Genomic DNA, 21,511 nt, shown 5'->3' with positions numbered 1-21,511 from the left:
CTGCTTAAATGGAGAATCAGGACGCGAGCGCTGAGAGACAGATGAGGTGATTTCTGAAATGTTCTGTCATTTGAGAGAGGCAGGCTGACTGTTTGGTCTTCAGTGCAGCGGCGGTGAACGCTAGCTTGATGTGACATACAGTAAAACAGAGAACGTATGACTAATGGTGCAGTGAATAGCGAGAGGAGATTTCACACTGTTCTGTGCTGCTGTGAAGGACATTCAACTTTAATACAAACTTCTACTTTAAAGCACTATAAAAGTGTTTATGGGCAGCTGAAAGTAATTATATTTATGTCAGCATCGCCTGTTTAGAAAACGCCTGCACGCTTTAAATGCATTTCCCTTTCTTTGCCAAACGCTGTGGCCTTCAATTGCAAATCTGCATGTGCTGTTTTGATGCATCATCTCTGAATTTAAGTTTCAGAAACTTTTGACTATGATAAATCGAAATGTACCAACACTAAATCTCTCAGCCAAAAGCAATATCTGATTATTTAGAAAGATGTCAGCAGATACTGATATTGATATTTTATTTTTTAAGGAAAAAAAAACAAAAACTCTCCCAACTAAACTTTGACAACTGTCTTGACATTTACTTGACATTTTTGTGAAATGAACAGGATTTAAAAGCTGAGACTTTGTTTCTTTGGTTCAGAAGACACAAACCACAAAGCTTTCTGCGATTACTGTATTAACTGCAAAAAAAAAAACAAAAAAAAAAAACTTAGATTTGTTTCCAGCCAAAATATCGAAATATTCTTAAATTAAGAAGGATTTTCTATACGAGTAAAAATTATTTTCTTGTTTTCCGAAAAAAAAAAAAAAACAAGTTTAAGTTAACTTAAAATGGGGTAAGCAGAAAAATCTTTTTTCAAACAGAAAACACGATTATTTTTCTTACCGCATTGGCAGATTGTTTTGCTTGTTTCAAGCGAAAACGCAGTTAATTAAGTGTTCGAGCACATAGTGCTGAAACCCTATTGTAATTGTAAAGATTTTTGAAAAATGAACTTTTATCCGAAACCTACTTTTGCAAACTAGTCCTAGGTTTTTCGCCCAATCGTAACCAAACCAGAGCTGAATATCAATAATTATCACAAAAAAGTTGAAATTTCGACTCATGGTCGGATTGGAAAGCCAAAACGTTCTATGCTAATGTTAGCCAATTGCTACATATAGCTAGAACTCTTGAACAGAATGAGATATCTTCATCAAACTTGGTAGACATGTGTATAAGCTCTATCTTTGGTCAAATAAAAAAAAATTTGATTGGCTTGAAAATTGGTATGCAGTGTCTTGGTCCAACGTGGCACAAGTGTCTATGAGGACATTGTCGTATCTCAAAAAACATGGCCGCCATCAGTCAATGAAGTTTGAGCACCTATTTGACCAGGTTAATGGAGGCTGATCGGAACGAAAATTGGTGGGTGTGTTCGACTCATTGCTCTAAAGGTCTGTACCAATTTTGAAGGACATCGGCCACTAGTTGGCGCTAACGAGTTTTATGGCTCTGTAATCGTGTGGTGTTTCACACATCCACACAATATGCATATAATTTGATAAATCTCCTCATTCTGAACAACTTTGCCTCAAGAACCATTGCTGTCAATCAAATCATTCATTAAATATTCGCAATTATGTTAAAAAACCTACCTTTGCAAACTAGTCCTAGGTTTTTTACCCTCGATCAAACCACTGCAGCGCAGTTCTCCAGACTCTCTAGATCAATAATTATCAATTATTATGGTTAGCTATAACAGGGTGATTTAGAAAAGGGGTGTGGCCACATATACACAAAAGCTTATAAAATCTAAACAAAAACTCAAAACTTTACGAAAATTGGTGAAAACATATGGCAGATGACTCTTAACAAGCATGCAAAGTTTAATTGAGATCGGACTATAGGTGGCGCTATAACAATTAGAATAGAGTCAAAAACATGATATTTCTATTGCAAAAGCACTAAAATTGCAATAAAACATCCATATATTCACATATAAACTATATCTTAATATCATATTATGGATCTCCTCATTCTGAACAACTAATGCTCTCAATCAAATCGTTCATTAAATATTTGCAATTATGTTAAAAACATACTAGTCCTAGGTTTTTCGCTCAATCTCGATCAAACCACTGCAGCGCAATTCTCTGGACTCTCTAGATCAATGATTATCAAAAAAAATTATGAATTTTGTCCTTTTGTTGGCTATTACAGGGTCATTTAGGAAAGGGACGTGGCAATATATACGCAAAAGCTTATAAAAACTAAACAGAAACTTACGAAAATTGGTGAAAACATGTGGCAGATGACTCTTAACAAGCATGCAGAGTTTCATGGAAATTGGACCATAGGTGGCGCTATAACAGTTAAAAAGGCTTCAAAACCTCACAATTTCTATTTTAAATGGCCTTCAATTGCTAAAATATATTCACTCAAACACTAGATCTTCATATCATATGTCAATTACTTCATGTTGGCCTACACTCTAACAGCATAGAAGCCAAAAAGGCCTTAAATGCTCGAACCCCAGTAATTGCTGCTTGCAGCTATATTTTGGACTTGTTTTTTTTTTTCCTGAAAACAAGACAATCATTTTTACTCGTCTAGAAAATCCTTCTTGATTTAAAATAATTTAGATCTTCATTTTTAGATATTTTGGCTGGAAACAAGACAAAAAAATCTAAGTAAGAAAAGCATTTTTAACAGTGCTGGAGGTGCATTACATATAATGTTTGATGAAGGAAAAACCGTGGATCTGGCAACCCTGGTTTGAACTACTTGTGATTCATAGGGCCAGACTGAACCCACTTTAATGGCATTGCAAAAATGCATTATTATTGTTTTAACTTGGACAGCACATCAATTGACAAAAACAACATTTTCTTCACACAAGCTGCTGTCTGACATGTAAATAATTGTCCCTTATCATCTATTTATAACACTCTGTGCATCTCTAATAATAAATCTGTTGCATCTCACTAGGGTTTAAGACAGAGTCTGTGATTCTGCTCCGATATTACAATGTTGACTAATAATAACCAAAGTCCTTCTGCCAGACTACACACACACAACTTCCTTTCACATATCAGGTGATCATGACTATGACACTGATGATGCTTTGACTCACTGAGACAGACGTTGTTGGTGAAATAGTCCAGGAACTCATTGCACTGATCTCTCAGATTCCCGCTGGCTGAACAGGAGCACCAGGGAGACACGTCGGATGTGGAGTTATCCACGTAGTTTGGGGTGATCGGGCTGCCTGTGATATCAACCAATACATGATCAATACACAAAACAGCACTGAAATGCAGCATAACAGATATACAGATTCCTTTAATCCAAATGTACACACACACACAAGACTTTTTTACAGACTTAAGATTTCTATAAGGAGCTGTAATTATTTCTTTTCTAATTATATACACTGCAAAAAAATGCTTTTCTTACTTAGATTTGTTGTCTTGTTTCCAGCCACATTATTTAAAAATTCTTAAATCAAGAAGGATTTTCTAGACAAGTAAAAATTATTTTCTTGTTTTCAATAAAAACAAGTAAAATTAAGTGAGTTAAAACAGAAAACAAGATTATTTTTCTTACCCCATTGGCAGATTATTTTGCTTGTTTCAAGCAAAAACTCACTTAATTTTGACTTGTTTTTAATGAAAACCAGAAAATTATTTTTACTCTAGAAAATCCTTCTTGATTTAAGAATTTTTGGATATTTTGGCTGGAAACAAGACAAAAAATCTAAGTAAGAAAAGCATTTTTTGCAGTGTATATAATTAGAAATATGTGACCCTGGACCACAAAACCAGTCTTAAGTCGCTGGGGTATATTTGTAGCAATAGCCAAAAACACATTGTATGGGTCAAAATTATAGATTTTTCTTTTATGTCAAAAATCATTAGGAAATTAAGTAAAGATCATGTTCCATGAAGATTTTTTTGTAAAATTCCTACTGTAAACCTATCCAAATGTAATTTTTGATTAGTAATATGCATTGTTAAGAACTTAATTTGGACAAATTTAAAGGTGATTTTCTCAGTATTTTGATTTTTTTGCACCCTTAGATTCCAGATTTTCAAATAGATGTATCTCGGCCAAATATTGTCCTATCCTAACAAACCATATATCAATAGAAAGCTTATTTATTGGGCTTTCATATGATGTATATATCTCAGTTTTGTCAAATTTAACCTTATGACTGGTTTTGTGGTCCAGGGTCACATATGTTTTTAGATATATATTTTGTGTGCACACTGATCAGTGTTGGGTATGTTACTTTAAAAAAAGAAGTAGTTATAGTTACTAGTTACTTCTCACAAAGAGTAACTGAGTTGCATTTACATTTAGCAGACACTTTTATCCAAAGTGACTTTCAAAAGAGGACAATGGAAGCAATCAAAATCAACAAAAGACCAATAACATGCAAGTCTCATTCAGCATAACACAGTTAAAAGAACAGAGAAGGCAGTATAAGTATAGTATAAAGTAGTATATAAGGGACAGCTCACCCAAAAATGAAAATTGCTGCACGAAGTCATTATTTTGTTTTCTTTGAGCACACAAAGTATTCTTGCAGCTTTATAACATTATATGATAGCTGAACCATTGATATCAAATTAACATGTCCTTAATACTTTTCTAAGTCTTGAACGTGTCAGCTCCATTGTCGTCTATGCAGGGTCAAAAAGCTCTATTACATTAGGTTACATCATTATAAAAGTCACTAACTACCAGGGAAAGTAACTATTGTGTTACTTAAAAAAAAAAAGTCAAATAACTTGGATGTCCCCAATATTAAATATGTTAAATGAATGACATGGACACTACATAGATTTGTATTTTAATTTACACTATTTTAATGTTGGTGTGGGACAATGTGAAAGACCTATCAAATTCAATAAATTACTGTAAATATGATCAACCCTCAAAAGACATCTTAGCAATAGAATCGCCATTGGCTAGTAATTTTTTTTTATTTACTCACCAGACTAATATTAAATATCTGATATATATGACACTTATGGAGAAAACAGGGATAATTAAGATGTTTTTGAAAGAAGTTGGCCAAGGCTGCATTTATTTGATTAAAAATACTGCAAAAACTGTAATATTGTGAAATATTATTACAACTTAAAATAAGTGTTTACTATGCAAATATATTTTAAAATGTAATTTATTCCTGTGATGCAAAGCTGAATTTTCAGCATCATTGCTCCAGTCTTCAGTGTCACATGATCCTTCAGAAATCATTCTAATATTATATTATTATCAATGTTGAAAACAGTTTTTAATGCTTATTATTTTTATGGAAACCATAATACACCACCATTCAAATGCTAATGGTATGTATGATTAAAAATTTTATATTGATTATAATTTTATTTGATTTCTGAGAAATCATGTGACACTGAAGACTAGAGTAATGATGCAGAAAATTTAGCTTTGCATCACAGATATAAATTACATTTTAAAATACATTAACATTGAAAACTGTTATTTGGAATTGTAATAATATTTCACAATTTTACTGTTTTACTGTATTTTATGATCGGATAAATTCAGCTCAAAAACATCTTAATTATTCATTAATTAATTACTAATGTTTTCTCAATCAGCGTACAGACAGTACATCTTAAAACTGATTCCTAATAAGTATAAATCATTACAGATTCATATAGAGGTCATAAGTCTGTAAAACAGTATAACATTTCACAATACTGCGAATAAATTCAGCTTTGGTGAGACTCCTAACATATAAGACATAATATTATGTGCATATGGAAAACTGAATTTCCTGTCAGAAGTATGTCTGTTGAATTGAAATTGAGTTTTAAAGGAGATTTATTTAAAAGGGATTCTGTTTGCTCAATATATAGCAAACGAGCATGAAGCAGAACTAAACAAACAAAAAGGCTCTATGTAACAGAAAGCCTCATAAAAAATATTGCTTTCAATCTGTTTTATTGGGAAGTGAAATCAATCTCTCCATGACTTTAAAAGTGCCTGGGTAGTTTTATAGTCTCTCATCCCAGACGCACAGGTGTCCCTGTGTTTCTTTGAGCAAGTGAATAACCAAGGTATCAGCCTTGCTCCTGTTTTAATGGGCAGACACAATCATGCATGCAAATGCTTTGCCGGTTTGCAGAATAATTGTCTGAAACGGCTTTAAACTACTCACCTATAAGTCCAGTGTAAGCAATAAGACATGCGGCGTAGTTTCCCTGTTTGCAGCCGGTGGCAGACTGCTCTTCTGGCTGGCAGTCGTACTGAAACTGGGCCAAACGGGACCTGCAGAACAAGCACAGCCGTATATGCATGGACAGCAGCCAAGCAGACAGAAGCGTCCTAATAAGTGTGTCGGCCACACTGACATAATCATGAAGTACGATCACCAACATGGTCTAAATCTGCTTCCCAACTTGTATCGCTTCACAATGCCTTTTAGATTATATTGGACATCAAATTGCAACCCAACAAAGTACCAAAAATTGTAACACATTTATCTTTTAACTCTTTCCCCACCAGCATTTTTGATCATTTTCACACAATTTGTAGCAATAGCCAACAATACGGGTCGAAATTATACATTTTTCTTTTATGTCAAAAATCATTAGGATATTAAGTAAAGATCATGTTCCATGAAGATATTTTGTGTATATCAAAACTTATTTTTTGATTAGTAATATGCATAGCTAAAAGTCCATTTTCTCAATATCTTCCAGATTTTACACGGCAAAAAAATGGTTTTCTTACTTAGAATTTTTGTCTTGTTTCAAGACAAAATATCTAAAAATTCTTAAATCTAGAAGGCTTTTCTAGACATGTAAAAGTATTTTCTTGTTTTCAGAAAAAAAAAAAAAAAGTTAAGTGAGTTTTTGCTTGAAACAAGCAAAATAATCTGCCAATTGGGTAAGAAAAATAATCGAGTTGCGTCTTAAAATAAGATTATTTTTCTTACCCCATAGACAGATTATTTAGCTTGTTTTTTAAGCAAAAACTCACTTATTTTGACTTGTCTAGAAAATCCTTCTTGATTTAAGAATTTTTAGTAAGTAAGAAAAGCATTTTTTGCAGTGTAGTTGTGTCTCGACCAAATATTGTCTTATCCTATGAAACATCAATGGAAAGCTTATTTATTCAACTTTCAGATTATGTATTTTAAAAATGGACTCTTATGACTGGTTTTGTGGTCCAGGGTCATATATATGTGGGTCAAAGACATTAAGATGTCCCAAAATTGACATTAACGACAAAATGACATTAAGATGTCACGCTTTAGTAGCATAACATCGGTTAATGGAAATGCCGCCATTTCGCAATACTTTTTAATCAACATTTATAAAATATTGCCAAAGTTTTGAGCAAATCTGCAATGGAAATGCGCCTATTGTCATTCAGTGTAACAATATTTATGTAAAAACTCAAACAACATGCTTATTCTGACTCAAATATTAAATATATAAAATAATGAGGGAGAATATAAAATTTCATTGTGTTTTAAGTGAGTAAAAAATTCTACTGACAAATGTGACCCTGGACCACAAAACCAGTCATAAGGTTAAATTTTACAAAACTGAGATGTATATAGAATATGAAAGCTCAGTAAATAAGCTTTCTATTGATGTATGGTTTGTTAGGATAGGACAATATTTGGCCGAGATACAACTATTTGAAAATCTGGAATCTGAGGGTGCAAAAAAAATCCAAATCCTGAGAAAATCACCTTTAAAGTTGTCCAAATTAGGTTCTTAACAATGCATATTACTAATCAAAAATTAAATTTTGATAGGTTTACAGTAGGAATTTTTCAAAAAAATCTTCATGGAACATGATCTTTACTTAATTTCCTAATGATTTTTGGCATAAAAGAAAAATCAATAATTTTGACCCATGCAATGTATTTTTGGCTATTGCAACAAACATACCCCAGCGACTTAAGACTGGTTTTGTGGTCCAGGGTCACAAATGGGCAAACCTAGGATAGTGGCAAACTGCAACTAATTAGCATTTGGGGTGAAAGTAATTCATCTTTTAATATGTCATTAATTGATTTTTGTTGTGAATATTACTGACAAGGCTGTTACACTGAATGATTATAGTGGGTGTCTTTGGTAAATAAAGTAAAATCTATGCTATTTATTTTTTGCTCAGAAAAACAAAAACAAAAATGCACTGAAATTCAACAGAAAACTTGTTAATATTTTTGGGGGAAACAACAACAATTTAAAGCAGTATTGCACTTGTTTTTATGCTTAAACCATGTTACGTCTTTGACCCATGTACACAGTATATTGCTTGTTTCGATTTCTTCTTTGCTTGTTTTGATCCAGACGTTCAATTCTTTTTCAGAAGATACGTAATAGCATCTTGTACCATATAACAGTGAAAACATGGCAGTGTTGCCAACTCTGCAATTTCCCTGTTAAACGGGACTACTTCTATACTGTTGCAACAGGTTTATTTTTTTCTGCTGGTTGAACCGAAAACTCTTGCCCGAATGCTATTTTTAGAGTAAGTTTCCCCCAGAATGTGACTGTGCTAGATTTGGCGGGGAAAGAGTTAATATTATTAATATTACTTTAGTCTAAAACAAGCCCTTTTACATTTTGATAGTTAAATCATAGACCATTATGCTTTTAGCATGGTCTATTCTGGTAGCTTCACAGACAATAGAGAAAAACAATGTTGTTTTTTTTAAATACCAACATCCTGACAACGTCTTTGATAAATAGCCATCATCATAATCATAGCGTGCTGCTTTTCTTGACGTCATTCACTAAGGCATCCAAGTCTGTTAATCACCCACAGGAGGTAAAAAATGCTACCTTGCGAGCAAATATTATTTTTCATAGCAGAACTGATTAGTCCCCATCTGTAATACCAATTAATCATCTACAGATGGTTTTCTCTTGGTTATTTATAGCCGTAAGACCGAACGGCATTGCATGTGACACTATCAGAGGATCCAGAATATTACTTGTGATCAAGTGAGTGATTCTGACTTCATCTAACCTGCACTGCTCAATATTTTTAATGCGCAATCTTAAGTTTTTATCTGGCCCAGTCTGACTTCTGAAACATTTCAGGGTCTCACCGCTTTAATTTTTTTGTTCAGTGCCCATTTACGCAGACACGGATTACGAGGAATGTGGTGAAAAGCTCTTTTCTTATCAGCGGTAATGCGTGCGTACTCTCTCTTCGCCAGACAGCTTTAGAAAAGTCAAGGCTTTCTTTACCCTGAGAAAAGAGTGCAGGCAAGGTGAGCTGTTTAATCCCGCTGCCCACAAGGTACGGTACGTGGCTGTCGGAGCCCACAGAGAGAAAAGGCCTCGGAAACTGACCTGCAAACATAGTCGGCCTTACAGATTCTCATCTGGGAAAGGCAGCTGGGTTTCTCGTCCCCCTCATAGGAGCAGCTGGGCACAATGGTCTGTCGCCGTCTCTCTGAACAGGCCATGTCGCTGCAAGGGCAGAACAGCAGCTCGTGGGTGTACTCCGGAGGCACGCGGTCGAAGAACCGCCGCAAGGCCTTGTTGCATCTCGATAGGTTGCACAATCCTGACTTGGTGGAGGGCTTAATGCATGTTGACACGTACTCGGTGCGCAGTTTCTGGCACACGTCGTCCACGTTGCACGCTTTGGCAGCGTCCAGGCAGCGGTTCACTGTTGTCATGCCGAGCTCAGAATCTGTTGAGAATTAAAACGATTCTCAAATTCAATCTTAAACACTGACTGACAGACCTGGGTAGATAACTTACAAATTGTAATCCGTTACTGATTCTAAATTGCATGACAAAAACTGCAGGTGAATAGGGTAAAAAAATTAACTAATAGTCATCACCTTACTTAAACAGTTGATTGAAACAAGTTTTCTAAAATGTTAGGTTTAAATATGCAAATGAGGCATTATTTAATTAAATATGCATACATTTCTAGTACAAAAATCTCACTGGATGAAGTTAGTTTCAAAATTCTTGTATAATTGTTTTGACATATGTGACCCTGGACCACAAAACCAGTCTTAAGTCGCTGGGGTATATTTGTAGCAATAGCCAAGAAATCTTTTTAAAAGTTTTGTAAAATTTAACCTTATGACTGGTTTTGTGGTCCAGGGTCACATATTAGAGTTAAAAGTGTTTACAGAAGGGATTTTGGGTATCTAATTTCGTCGCTATAATTCAGAAAAAAAAAAAACCTATGTATTTTTTTAAACATTTTTGGGGGAATAAAATATATAAAATCAAGAAAATTATATATGAACAAATGCCTCTGTAAAAATCTTCAGAATATAGACAGGAATAAAAATGCAAAGTTTGGTGCAAGTGCTACTGAAGTGGAGATTTATGGCTCAGTGTTGGAGAAAAAACTCATTTTGAGAAAACGGCCTTCAAAAATATGGATTATAATTGAAATCTATTGACACAAATAGAAAAAAGTGCTATAAAAGAAACTTAACAGTGTCTTTTGGGTGTTTTCTTTCCACTAGTCTGAAAAAACACTTTATGAAACACCAAAAAGCCCAAAATCTCAAACTTGATAAGTCCAAGAAAAACAGCGTTTTTGCCTGCAGTGTCTCCCCTTAATGAAATATGCGCTAATTTGCACACATTTCTAGTACAAAAATCACTGGATGAAGTCAGTTTTTTTAAATTCTTGTTAATTTATTTATTTTATTTTTTTTTGACATATTAGAGTCAAAAGTTTTTCCAGAGGGGAGTTTGGATATCTCGTTTTGTCACGCTATAATTCAGAAAAAACTTAGAATAGACAGAAAAAAATATATTTCTTTTACATTTTTGGGGAAAATTTTTTTTGTATAAAATCAAGCAAATCATATATGAATAAATCCCTTTGTAAAAAAAATTCAGAATATAGACAGGAATAAAAATGTTAAATCTGGTGTGTGCAAGTGCTACTGAAGTTAAGATTTATGGCTCAGTTTAGTAGAATAAACTCATTTTGAAAAAACGGACTTTAAAAATATGGATTGTAATTTAAATCTATTGACACAAATAGATAAAGTGCTATAAAAGAAACACTTAACAGTGTCTTTTGGATGATTTCTTTCCACTAGCTTGAAAAAAAAAAAAACACACAAAAAAAAAGCCCAAAATCTCAAACTTGACAGGTGCATAAAAAACTGTGTTTTTGCCTGCAGTGTCTCCCCTTAAATGGGATTATCTTGTAACATAATGATGTAAAAATACATGTGACAAAATATATTCCTGTCAATGTAATTAACAACATGAAGTAGGGCTGTGCAATTAATCGAAATTCAGTTTTGATTTCGATTTCAACTTCAAACGATTATGAAAATACAATAATCATTTATTGCTCCCGATTCCGCCCCCTTTGTGCACTTTCGCTCCTCTATAAAAGTCCAATGTCACATGCAAATTATGTAATGTGACTTGCATAAAATGGGACGTGCTTGATTTATTAATGTATATTTGATGTTTTATTTTTAAAAGCACAAAAGGGAATTTGCGCTGTTCTGTGCTGTGTCCAGAGACGAAAAAGAACATGCTTGTTTAGCTTGAAATGCATACTCAAACGGTCAGATACATGCAAATGTGTCAAAATGCGGCGTTTGGTGATTATTTATGTAAACCATCATCAGTTATGTCTGAAGTTAACGTAAAAAGTTGTGAATGCAAATACATGTGTATATTGGATTCATGCAGCTCTTAAAGCGGCCACAAGTAATATTCCTTCTGCTGTCTCTGTGATTAATGTTAATCAAACAGCAAAAGACAAAAACACTCACTGTTCTTGACGGAGGTGCTTTTGCAGTTTTTATAAGAAACAAAACATGTCTAATTCTTACGGTAAAGACTATCCTGTTTTATTTTACATTCAATTAATTACATTAAATTTCCAAAAAACAAGTTTCATTTGTTTCTTTTTTTTTTCTATTGTATTGCTATTTAATTAACACATTTATAAATTGTATTTCATGATAAAATGGACAGAATTTAAAAGCTGATCTACTACTGGGTGGCTTTATTCTCTGAATATTTTGCATTCATTCTCAAAATAAAACGACTTTAATCTCGTAATTTTTTAATTTTTTTAACGTGACACTAAAACAACGTCGTACATCAATATGTTGTTAAACAACAGTTCGATCTGTTGAACACATACCTCCATCCGTCACAGCCAAGTTTTTATTTGTCAAAAAAGTCCTCTCAGAAAGATTTTAATTTATCTTAAAAATTCCTACGTAGGAGTCTTAGTTTAAGAGTGATTCAGGATCAATCTAAGAGCAACTCTGAGTAAAGAAAAGACAAAAACTTTTATCTTAGTGTGGAGGCGGGGTTGACCCCGTTGCTAGCTATGACACAGCCTTTTGAAGACCGTGATTGGTTGGTTGTCCAAGAAGGAAATAAAAGAGCACTTTTAAGTGTAGAGTCTAGTTTAAGCCTTCACTTTGAAATTATAGGCATAATTTTTCCTGATTTACCGCACTACCACACACACATATTAAATAAGTTTATATATTTTCTATGTTTATATATATTTTTATTTACCACGCTGTTAATGTTGTATTTAATGTATTTGATAGGTAATGAACAGCAGCACATTAAGGTTGTGAAAGTGCTGTAATTGTTTGTGTGATCTCTTTGCTTATAGAAGGTTGTGAACATACCCAAATTATTACTTCTGCATAGTTGCATTGTTTCCATTTGCCAAATAAGTTCATGTAATAAATCTAGTGATTTCTTCCATTTCTGCACTATATCAGAGATGTTAGCATGAAACTCTTAAAAGTCCTCGTCCCTACTCCTAACAATTTGGACCTTAAGACCTCTTTTAAGGGTTAAGATTCTTTCTGAATTTACTTTTTTCTTTACTAGGATCTTTTCTTTAATTTCAAGAGGAAACACCCACATTTCTAAGAATTTTCTTAGAATTTTGTCACTAGGAGCAACTCTTTTCACTAAGATTTTTTATGAATACGGGCCCAGATGTTCAGTTTCTTGCACAGATGGATCATTTTGCTTCATAAGTCCTCAATGTATCATCGAAAACCACAGGTATTAGATTTATGTTCTTTGATATGCTTTTTTTCCTCAAAAACATGCAGCCACTGACTTGCTTTTATGAATCACCAAAGCCTACGGTTTCATCTAAAGCCCTTTACAGTTCTGCTGAATAAATAAGTCACCTACACATCTTGGACCTGAGAGTGAGTCAATTAACACCAAAGCACACCACATAGCATAAGAATGAAAAAAAGGATGGGGAACTGCACATTTTCTCACACTCATGTCCGTCATGACATTTTGACAGCGAATGCGAGTTCTTCACCATACAGCGGCACAGAGATGAGCACCTTTTTCAGTTCACAAGGGGTTGTTAGACTGACGACGGAAACGAGCAAATGGTAAAAGCGTCAAAAAGGTGAGAAACGTCTCATTTAAACGAGAAGTGAAGAATATGGGCCGACAGCCCATCTCTGTGATGATTTTTGCTGTTCAGAGTACAAACAACTAAACAGATTTAAGCTGAACACATCAAAACGTCAAACTTCAATGGGTCTTTGCAGCTCCTTATGCTCTATAACACTCAGTTTTGGCTGAACCAGGTTTTTGTATAGCTAAATTCCTCTTTGGAGATGTAAAAGTACTTCATGTTACATTATCCATTCTTCTGATGAGTGTTTTGATTTTTGAATATAAATAAAGATAGTTTAGGAATGTGGGCTCTTTGTCACTTTTGAAGATTCTCCTATGACATTAGGCCAAAATTATGGTATTTAGTACAATTTTCAATTAGCTTGTTTTTATATTTTGAGTTATCATTTAATGTTAAAGGGGTCATCAGATGCAAAACTAACTTTTACATGTTGTTTGGACATTAATGTGTGTTGGCAGTTTGTGTACACAACCACCCCACAATGATAAAAATCCACCCAGTGGTATTTTTTTAATCTTTAAAAGTAATATCCCCTTTTTAAAATCAGCTCATTCTCAGCTTCTTGTGGTTGTGACGAAACACAGCTGATTGACATGAGCGTCTTACCTTAGACCCGCCCTCACCGAGCTGAAACGGTCCCAAAACGATAGTCATTGTGTCGAATCAGGTGCAGAGGAAGACTCTAATTGAGCGATTGAGGTGTTCTGTTGTTGGATGTATTAATGAACATAGCAGTTCGTTTTTAAAGGAAAGCGCCGATCCCGATCTACATATGCATCTATGTTCTTGTGAATCATTCGTGATGCAGCTTCACCTACAGCAGAAGAGAGTATAAGGGTTTCTTATACAGTATATATCTTTGCAAATGGCCGTTCTTAATAATGTGCTTGTTGGCAAGTTTATGCTAAATGCAGTTAAATGCATTTGCATTTAAAGGGCCCATGTGATAAAATGAGCTGATATTTTGCAGAGCTGATTTTGACATGGTGAAAGGCTGTTTTTTTTACACTACTGTTGAGAATTTTTAACCAAAGTATATTAGAGACTTTTCACTAAGACCCTAAAGAATCATATGAACTTGTGGAAAATGGGCATCCGATGACCCCTTTAAGTTTAATAAACTAAATGAAGTTACTATAAATAATATTCAGATTAAGTTTGAGTAATTTTGTAAGCTGATTTTTTTTTCTATTTAATTTTAAGGGGAGACATTGCAGGCAAAAACGCTGTTTTTTCATGCGCCTATCAAGTTTAAGATATTTGGCTTTTTGGCTTTTCATTAAGCATTTTTTCAGACTAGTGGAGAAAAATATCCAAATAACACTGTTAAGTTTAGGTTAAAACACTGTTAAGGGTTTTAAGTATAGCACTTCATCTATTTGTGTCAATAGACACAAATACAATACATTACAATACATTTTTATGTTATTTTTATGTTATATATTTTTAAAGGCTGTTTTCTCAAAATGAGTTTTTTCTCCTAGACTGAGCCATAAATCTCCACTTCAGTAACACTTACACACATGAGTTACTGTCTATATCCTGAAGGTTTTTACAGAGGGATTTGTTCATATATAATTTGATTCATTTTATACAGCATTTTAATCCCCAAAAATGGTAAAAAAATAAAATAAAATAAAAAAAAGTGTTTCCTATCTGTTTTTTTTCTGAATTATGTTGTGACGAAATGAGATTCCCAAAATTCCCTCTGAAAAACTTTTGACTCTAATATGTCCAAAAAAATTTAACAAAAATTTTGAAACTGACTTCATCGAGTGTTTAGATTGTTGTACTAGAAATGTATGCAAATTAGCACTTTTTTGCATTAAATAATGCCTCATTTACATATTTAAACCTAACATTTTAGAAAACTTGTAATACAAATTTTTTTGCAGTTATTACAGTAATAAAATGATGGCTATTTTTTACCCTATTCACCTGCAGCGTCTCACCTTAAGTTATTTTAGTTCTAGTAATTCAAGTATTTTAACCTAAACTCATTTCAGTTATTTGCTAAGGCGATTTATCTAATTTTCTTAATCGTAATGTTTTAATATAAACATTTATATCATATTTCAGCTATTTCAATAAATGAAAAAGACAGAAAGCATGATTTTGAGTAAGGTTTGAGAATAAAATGTTTTAAAATGTTTCAAAAAGATTCAAAATTACAAGAATAAGGCAGCGTTAGGATACAGTGCATTTATTTGTCATTGTGACTTGTAATTATAAGATTTTTTTTTAGGATATGATATGACTTGATTCCGAAAACTTTAATTCTCGTCATGTTGCAACAAGATTTTCTCATTCTCAATTTCCTTGTTTGTGTTTACATGGCGTTAAAACATCCTCTTTGGTTGTAATTGGAAACTTTATTTTTAAGATTGCTGGGTTCACAGATGTTCTCTGGCTATCAGATGTGAGCTGAATGCATTCGGTCACCTTTGCGCACACTGTGGAAAGGGAAATGCAGGAGTAATGTGACCTGAGGTTCAGATAACTCACACGGGCAGACCAGTTTGAGTCACAAATCATTACGACCGAAGGAAATGCCTCATGATGTGAAAGGAGGTCAAGAATGAAAATGAGATGGAACAAATTAAACGGAATGCTGTGGAAACGTCTTTCCAAGAAATCATTTTAGCATTCCGATCAACATCATCAAACTGAATGGCCTGCGTCGTGACGGCAATGCAAAAATCACAGTAAATAACTAAGGCTAAGGTCAGTAAAACCTGAGGAAAATGAAAATAAGCAGCTCTCTCAGACTCTCAAAATCCCTTTCTCTCTCTCCATTTCACTGTGATTAATAATCACAGAAGAGCCAAGAATGTCCGTCCACATCCTTCACCTAACAGCTTTGTTGGTTCTTTCAGAGCTGATGAAAAACCAAGTCCAGACACAAAGCCTCAACAAACATGCTGCGAATCTATGACTAATTTCCATGGGACAGCTAAACAAAAACAAGGCTAGAACTAAAGGAAATGACAGTGAAAAAGTTTCAGAGCAAAGCTAATACACCACGACTGAGTTTACACTGCTAATACGTATTTGCAATGCTAATAAGATGTCGGAGCACCGTGACATTTGAAGTGAAGATTATTCACTGTGTGCGTTTTTATATTCTAACTCTGCTTTTTTGTTAAATATGTCTATTCTAAGCCCTAAGCTCTGTTCTAGCATCTAGTCAGTCGAGGAGGAATACAAAGAGTCTCTAGATAAAAACACATTGGCTGCACTGCAAAAAATTATTTTCTTACTTAGATTTTTTTTGACTTGTTTCCAGCCAAAATATCTAAAAATTCTTAAATCAAATTTGTTTAGTCAAAATTAAGTGTGTTTTTGCTTGAAAGTAAGGTGAGAAAAATTATCTTGTTTTCTGTTTAAAATAAGATTATTTTTCTTACCCCATTGGCAGATCATTTTGCTTGTTCTAAGCGAATATTTTGGCTTGTTTTACTGAAAACAAGAAAATCATTTTTACTTGTCGAGGAAATGGTTCTTGATTTAGGAATTTTTAGATATTTGGGCTGGAAACAAGTCAAAAAAATCTAAGTAAGAAAGGATTTTTTTTTGCACTATAATTTTTTTACAGGAAGCTTTTTGTTTATCATTATTTTTAAAGGTTGTAGACACTTAAAAATAAAGGTGCTTCAAAAGGTTCTTCAAGCGATGCCACAGAAGAACGCTTCAGTCTTTAAAGAACCATTTCTTGCTTACATTTTCATAATCTAAAGAACCTTATTTGCCACAAAGAAGCTTTTGTTAAACAGAAAGGTTGTTCAGATGTTAAAGGTTCTTTATGGAACCATTTAGGCAAAAAGGATCTTCTATGGCTTCGTGAAGCACCTTTATTTTTAAGAGTGTAGGTTGCCATATTGTATGAAATGAATCATCTTACCTGCAGTGATGGAGGCCAGACGGACAAAGTCGTAGCCTTTTTCTATTGCCTCATATGGATAGTTCTCTACCAGGTTAAGCCCTGCAAAAACAAACAACTTGAGTAATTCAATCATATCTGAAATGTTTTATACAGAGCTATATATTTTAAGAGACCACATGGAGTCCAGTGATACTGTTAGTCAAGGTGTTTTTCACAAAAAACGGCATAATTATTTTTTTATGATGTCCTTTTCAGGTAGGAAATATGAGATGATTAGTTTGTCTGTCCACTGCAAATGTGAAACTATGAAATGCAAGCACAATAAATACTTACAAAGCGCAATCCATTACATTATAAATTTCAGGTAATATAATTAAACTACTTTTTGATTACTTGGATTACTTTTGGCTTAGTTCGCTTATCACGATGATTTCTGACAATCTTGTACCATATTGATATAAAAATACAAGAAAGTAAGAAAATATATTCTATTCATTGTTATTAACAACATTAAGTGCATTAAACATTACCTTACAATAAAGTTTCCCAAACTGTTAAGAAACTGCTGGGTGTTTTTCAATGGAAAGCTAATAAATGAAAATTAAAAGGTAAAAAACTGAAATAATTTTCCCATGAAATTAAACAAAATTAAAAAAATGTTGTGTGTGTTTATGCATTTTATTAACTAATGTCAGAAAACTGTGAATATGCAAATGTGTTAATTATTAAATTGTTACCTTAAAATCTCTGGGGGTGTTTTAAGTAAATATATATGTGACCCTGGACCACAAAACCAGTCATAAGGGCCAATTTTTTGAAACTGAGATTTATACATCATCTGAAATATGAATAAATAAGCTTTCCATTAAGGTATGGTTTGTTAGGATAGAACAATATTTGGCCGAAATACAACTATTTTAAAACCTGAAATCTGAGGGTGCAAAAAAATCGAAATATTGAGAAAATCACCTTTAAAGTTGCACTAGGTAACTATTTTCAGAAAGACGTTTCATCAATACAACAGCATTTTAGTGCCACATAAAAAAAATAATAATATTTTGAGAATAAAGTTAAAATTACAAGAATAAAGTCAAAATGTTATGAGAATAAATTTGAAATATTTCGAGCGAAAAAAAAATTAAAATAAAATTAAATATTTTGAGAATGAAGTCAAAATTATGTAGCAATTACGAAATTTTAATTTTAGTTATAATATTTTGAGAGTATATATATATATATATATATATTTTTTAATATTTATTCAAATTAAGTTCTTAGCAATGCATATTACTAATCAAATATAAAGTTTTGATATATTTATGGTAGGAATTGTACAAAATATCTTCATGGGACATGATCTTTACTTAATATCCTAATGATTTTTGGCATAAAAAGCAAAATTGATCATTTTGACCCATGCAATGTATTTTTGTCTATTGCTACAAATAAACCCGTGCTACGACTGGCTTTGTGGTCCAGAGATTCAGCTGAAAAAAAAATGGTAAATTCCTGCATTACATGTAAATATTAATTAATGTGAATCTGTGCATTTTAATGTGTTTGCAATTTAATTGTAATGTGTAATTATGTAATCATTTAAAACGTAACTAGTCTGATTATGAGTATTTTAAAATGTAATATAATCTGATTATAAGTACTTAATTTTTGTAATTCTGAATCACATTATACCTCTGCTTTGACAGCCATTCAAAAGTAGCCGTGTATTCTGAAACAAGTAAAACTTTCTGTAAGCAACATGTACATTTCAATTACTTTGTTAGAGAGGTTTTGCTGGTGCCTGATGTTTTAAAGGGCTCTTAAAAGTGTGAAATGGTCTTATATTTTACCATCTACAGACCAGTGAGATTTCACTGCGAGCCAGACGTGGCAAGAAACGCATCAAGAAAACCAAGCAACCGACAAAATGTCCTGTTGCGGTTGGTTAGGACATCAACTTCGATTAAATTTGAAAGAGATTTAAACATTTAACGCTTTAATGCATCACGGCTGGCCAGGATATTGTGTTACATGAACATTTTCCATCTAGTCGTTGACACCTTTAAGAATTCCACATGTTTACGACCTGTTTAGACTGGATAGCAGCTGCATAATAGCACAGTTTACACTTCATGAGGGCAGGTCAAATTACTGAATGTCACATATGTGTTTATATATGTAACATATATGACTGTCTACATACATACATACATACATACATATACATATGTGACCCTGGACCACAAAACCAGTCATAAGGTTAAATTTTACAAAACTGAGATATATACATCATATGAAAGCTCAATAAATAAGCTTTCTATTGATGTAAGGTTTGTTAGGATAGGACAATATTTGGCCGAGATACATCTATTTGAAAATCTGGAATCTAAGGGTGCAAAAAATCTAAATACTGAGAAAATCACCTTTAAAGTTGTCCAAATTAAGTTCTTAACAATGCATATTACTAATCAAAAATTACATTTTGATAGGTTTACAGTAGGAATTTTACAAAAAATCTTCATGGAACATGATCTTTACTTAATTTCCTAATGATTTTTGACATAAAAGAAAAATCAATAATTTTGACCCATACAATGTATTTTTGGCTATTGCTACAAATATACCCCAGCGACTTAAGACTGGTTTTGTGCTCCAGGGTCACATGTATATATACACACACAGCTCATGAGTTAAATCAGTAAGATTTTTTCTTATATGCTTATCAAGGCTGCATTTACTTGATCAAAAATACAGAAGAATTTGTAATATTGTGAAATATTATTACGGTTTAAAATAATGGTGTTCTATATTAATATGTTTTAAAATATAATTTATTCCTGTGATGCAAAGCTGAATTTTTATCAGCCATTACTTCAGTTTTCAGCGTCACATAATTCTTCAAAAATCATTCTCATATACCGATTACTTTTATTATCATAGTTGGAAACAGTTGTGCTATACCTAATATTTTTTTGGAACCTGTGATTCTTTTTTTTCAGGATTCTTGATGAACAAAAGGTTAAAAAGAACAGCATTTATTCAAAACAGAAATCTTTTCTAGCAATATAAGTCTTTGCTATCACCTTTAATCAGTTTAACACATCCTTGCTGAATACAAGTATTAATGTCTTTTAAAAATAGAAAGAATAAAAATTTACTGACCCCAAACTTTTAGATGGTAGTTTATATTGTTACAAAAGATTTATATTTTAAATAAAAATTATTTTTAACTATTTTTTAATTATTTTTAAAAATTATTATAACTTTTTATTTGTTAAAGAATCCTGAAAAAAAAAAAATCAGCATATTGGAATGTGACACTGAAGACTGGAGTAATGATGCTAAAAATTCAGCATTGTATCACAGGAATAAATTACATTTTAAAATACATTCACATAGAAAACAGTTATTCCAAACTGAAATAATATTTCTCAATATTACACTTTTTTCTGTATTTTTGATCAAATAAATGCAGCCTTGATGAGCATAAAAAACGTTTTTAAAAAACATCAAAAATCTCACTGATCCCAAACTTTTGAGCGGATATAAATGTACACATATAAATATATATCTTTTTTTTAAAGAAATTAATATTAAATTAATGCATTAAATTGATCAAAAGTAACAGTAAATCAATTTATAATTTAAAAAGAATTCTTTATCAAATAAATTCAGTTATTTTGAATCTTCTATTCATTAAAGAATCTTGAAAAAAATAAATGTCTCACGATTTCCATCATTTTCAACATTGATGAAGGGTTCTCACATTTTGCTTAACTTCAAATTCAAGGACCTTTCAAGGACTTATAGGTCCAATACCCTTAAATTTAAGGACTTAATGTGGGGACATATTTCAAGTGAGAGCAAGGTTACAATGTGTTACTTTGTAAGAAGTTTTTATGTGTCAAACACAACTATGCAAAAAAGCTTTTTTTGCATTTATTTTTGACCATATGACATTCACATTCCATATGATCTGATATTCTATTTGTCGAAAATGCACATAACTAATATAATTTAAGCAAGCTAGTATGCATAGGCCATGAAGTAGTAGCGAAATAACACATTAGCAGACCGGAGGGAATATAATGTAATTTTTTTTGCACAAAATAATGTCAAGCACTTTTAAGGACCTGTATCTATGTATTTATTTTCAAAAACTTTCCAGGCCCTTGATTTTTTTTTTAGATTCACAA

General features: G+C 32.6%; 1 protein-coding gene across 1 annotated transcript in view; it reads right to left on the bottom strand.

Moving 5' to 3' along the window:
• Positions 1–654: 654 nt before the first annotated feature.
• The window catches only part of LOC141288163 (GDNF family receptor alpha-4-like), an 89,216-nt gene continuing 68,359 nt past the window's right edge, over positions 655–21,511 (bottom strand). The window contains exons 3-7 of the mRNA XM_073820263.1: positions 17,337–17,417; positions 9,358–9,703; positions 6,195–6,304; positions 3,135–3,269; positions 655–698 (exon numbers count right to left, since the gene is read on the bottom strand). Of these exons, the coding sequence (XP_073676364.1) occupies positions 655–698; positions 3,135–3,269; positions 6,195–6,304; positions 9,358–9,703; positions 17,337–17,417 (716 nt within the window). The remainder of the gene's footprint in view (positions 699–3,134; positions 3,270–6,194; positions 6,305–9,357; positions 9,704–17,336; positions 17,418–21,511) is intronic.

Source organism: Garra rufa, chromosome 16, assembly GCF_049309525.1.
Source record: "Garra rufa chromosome 16, GarRuf1.0, whole genome shotgun sequence".
Lineage (NCBI taxonomy): Eukaryota > Metazoa > Chordata > Actinopteri > Cypriniformes > Cyprinidae > Garra > Garra rufa.
The sequence above is the reverse complement of the archived record's forward strand: the minus strand, read 5'-3'. Positions and strand labels throughout refer to the sequence as shown.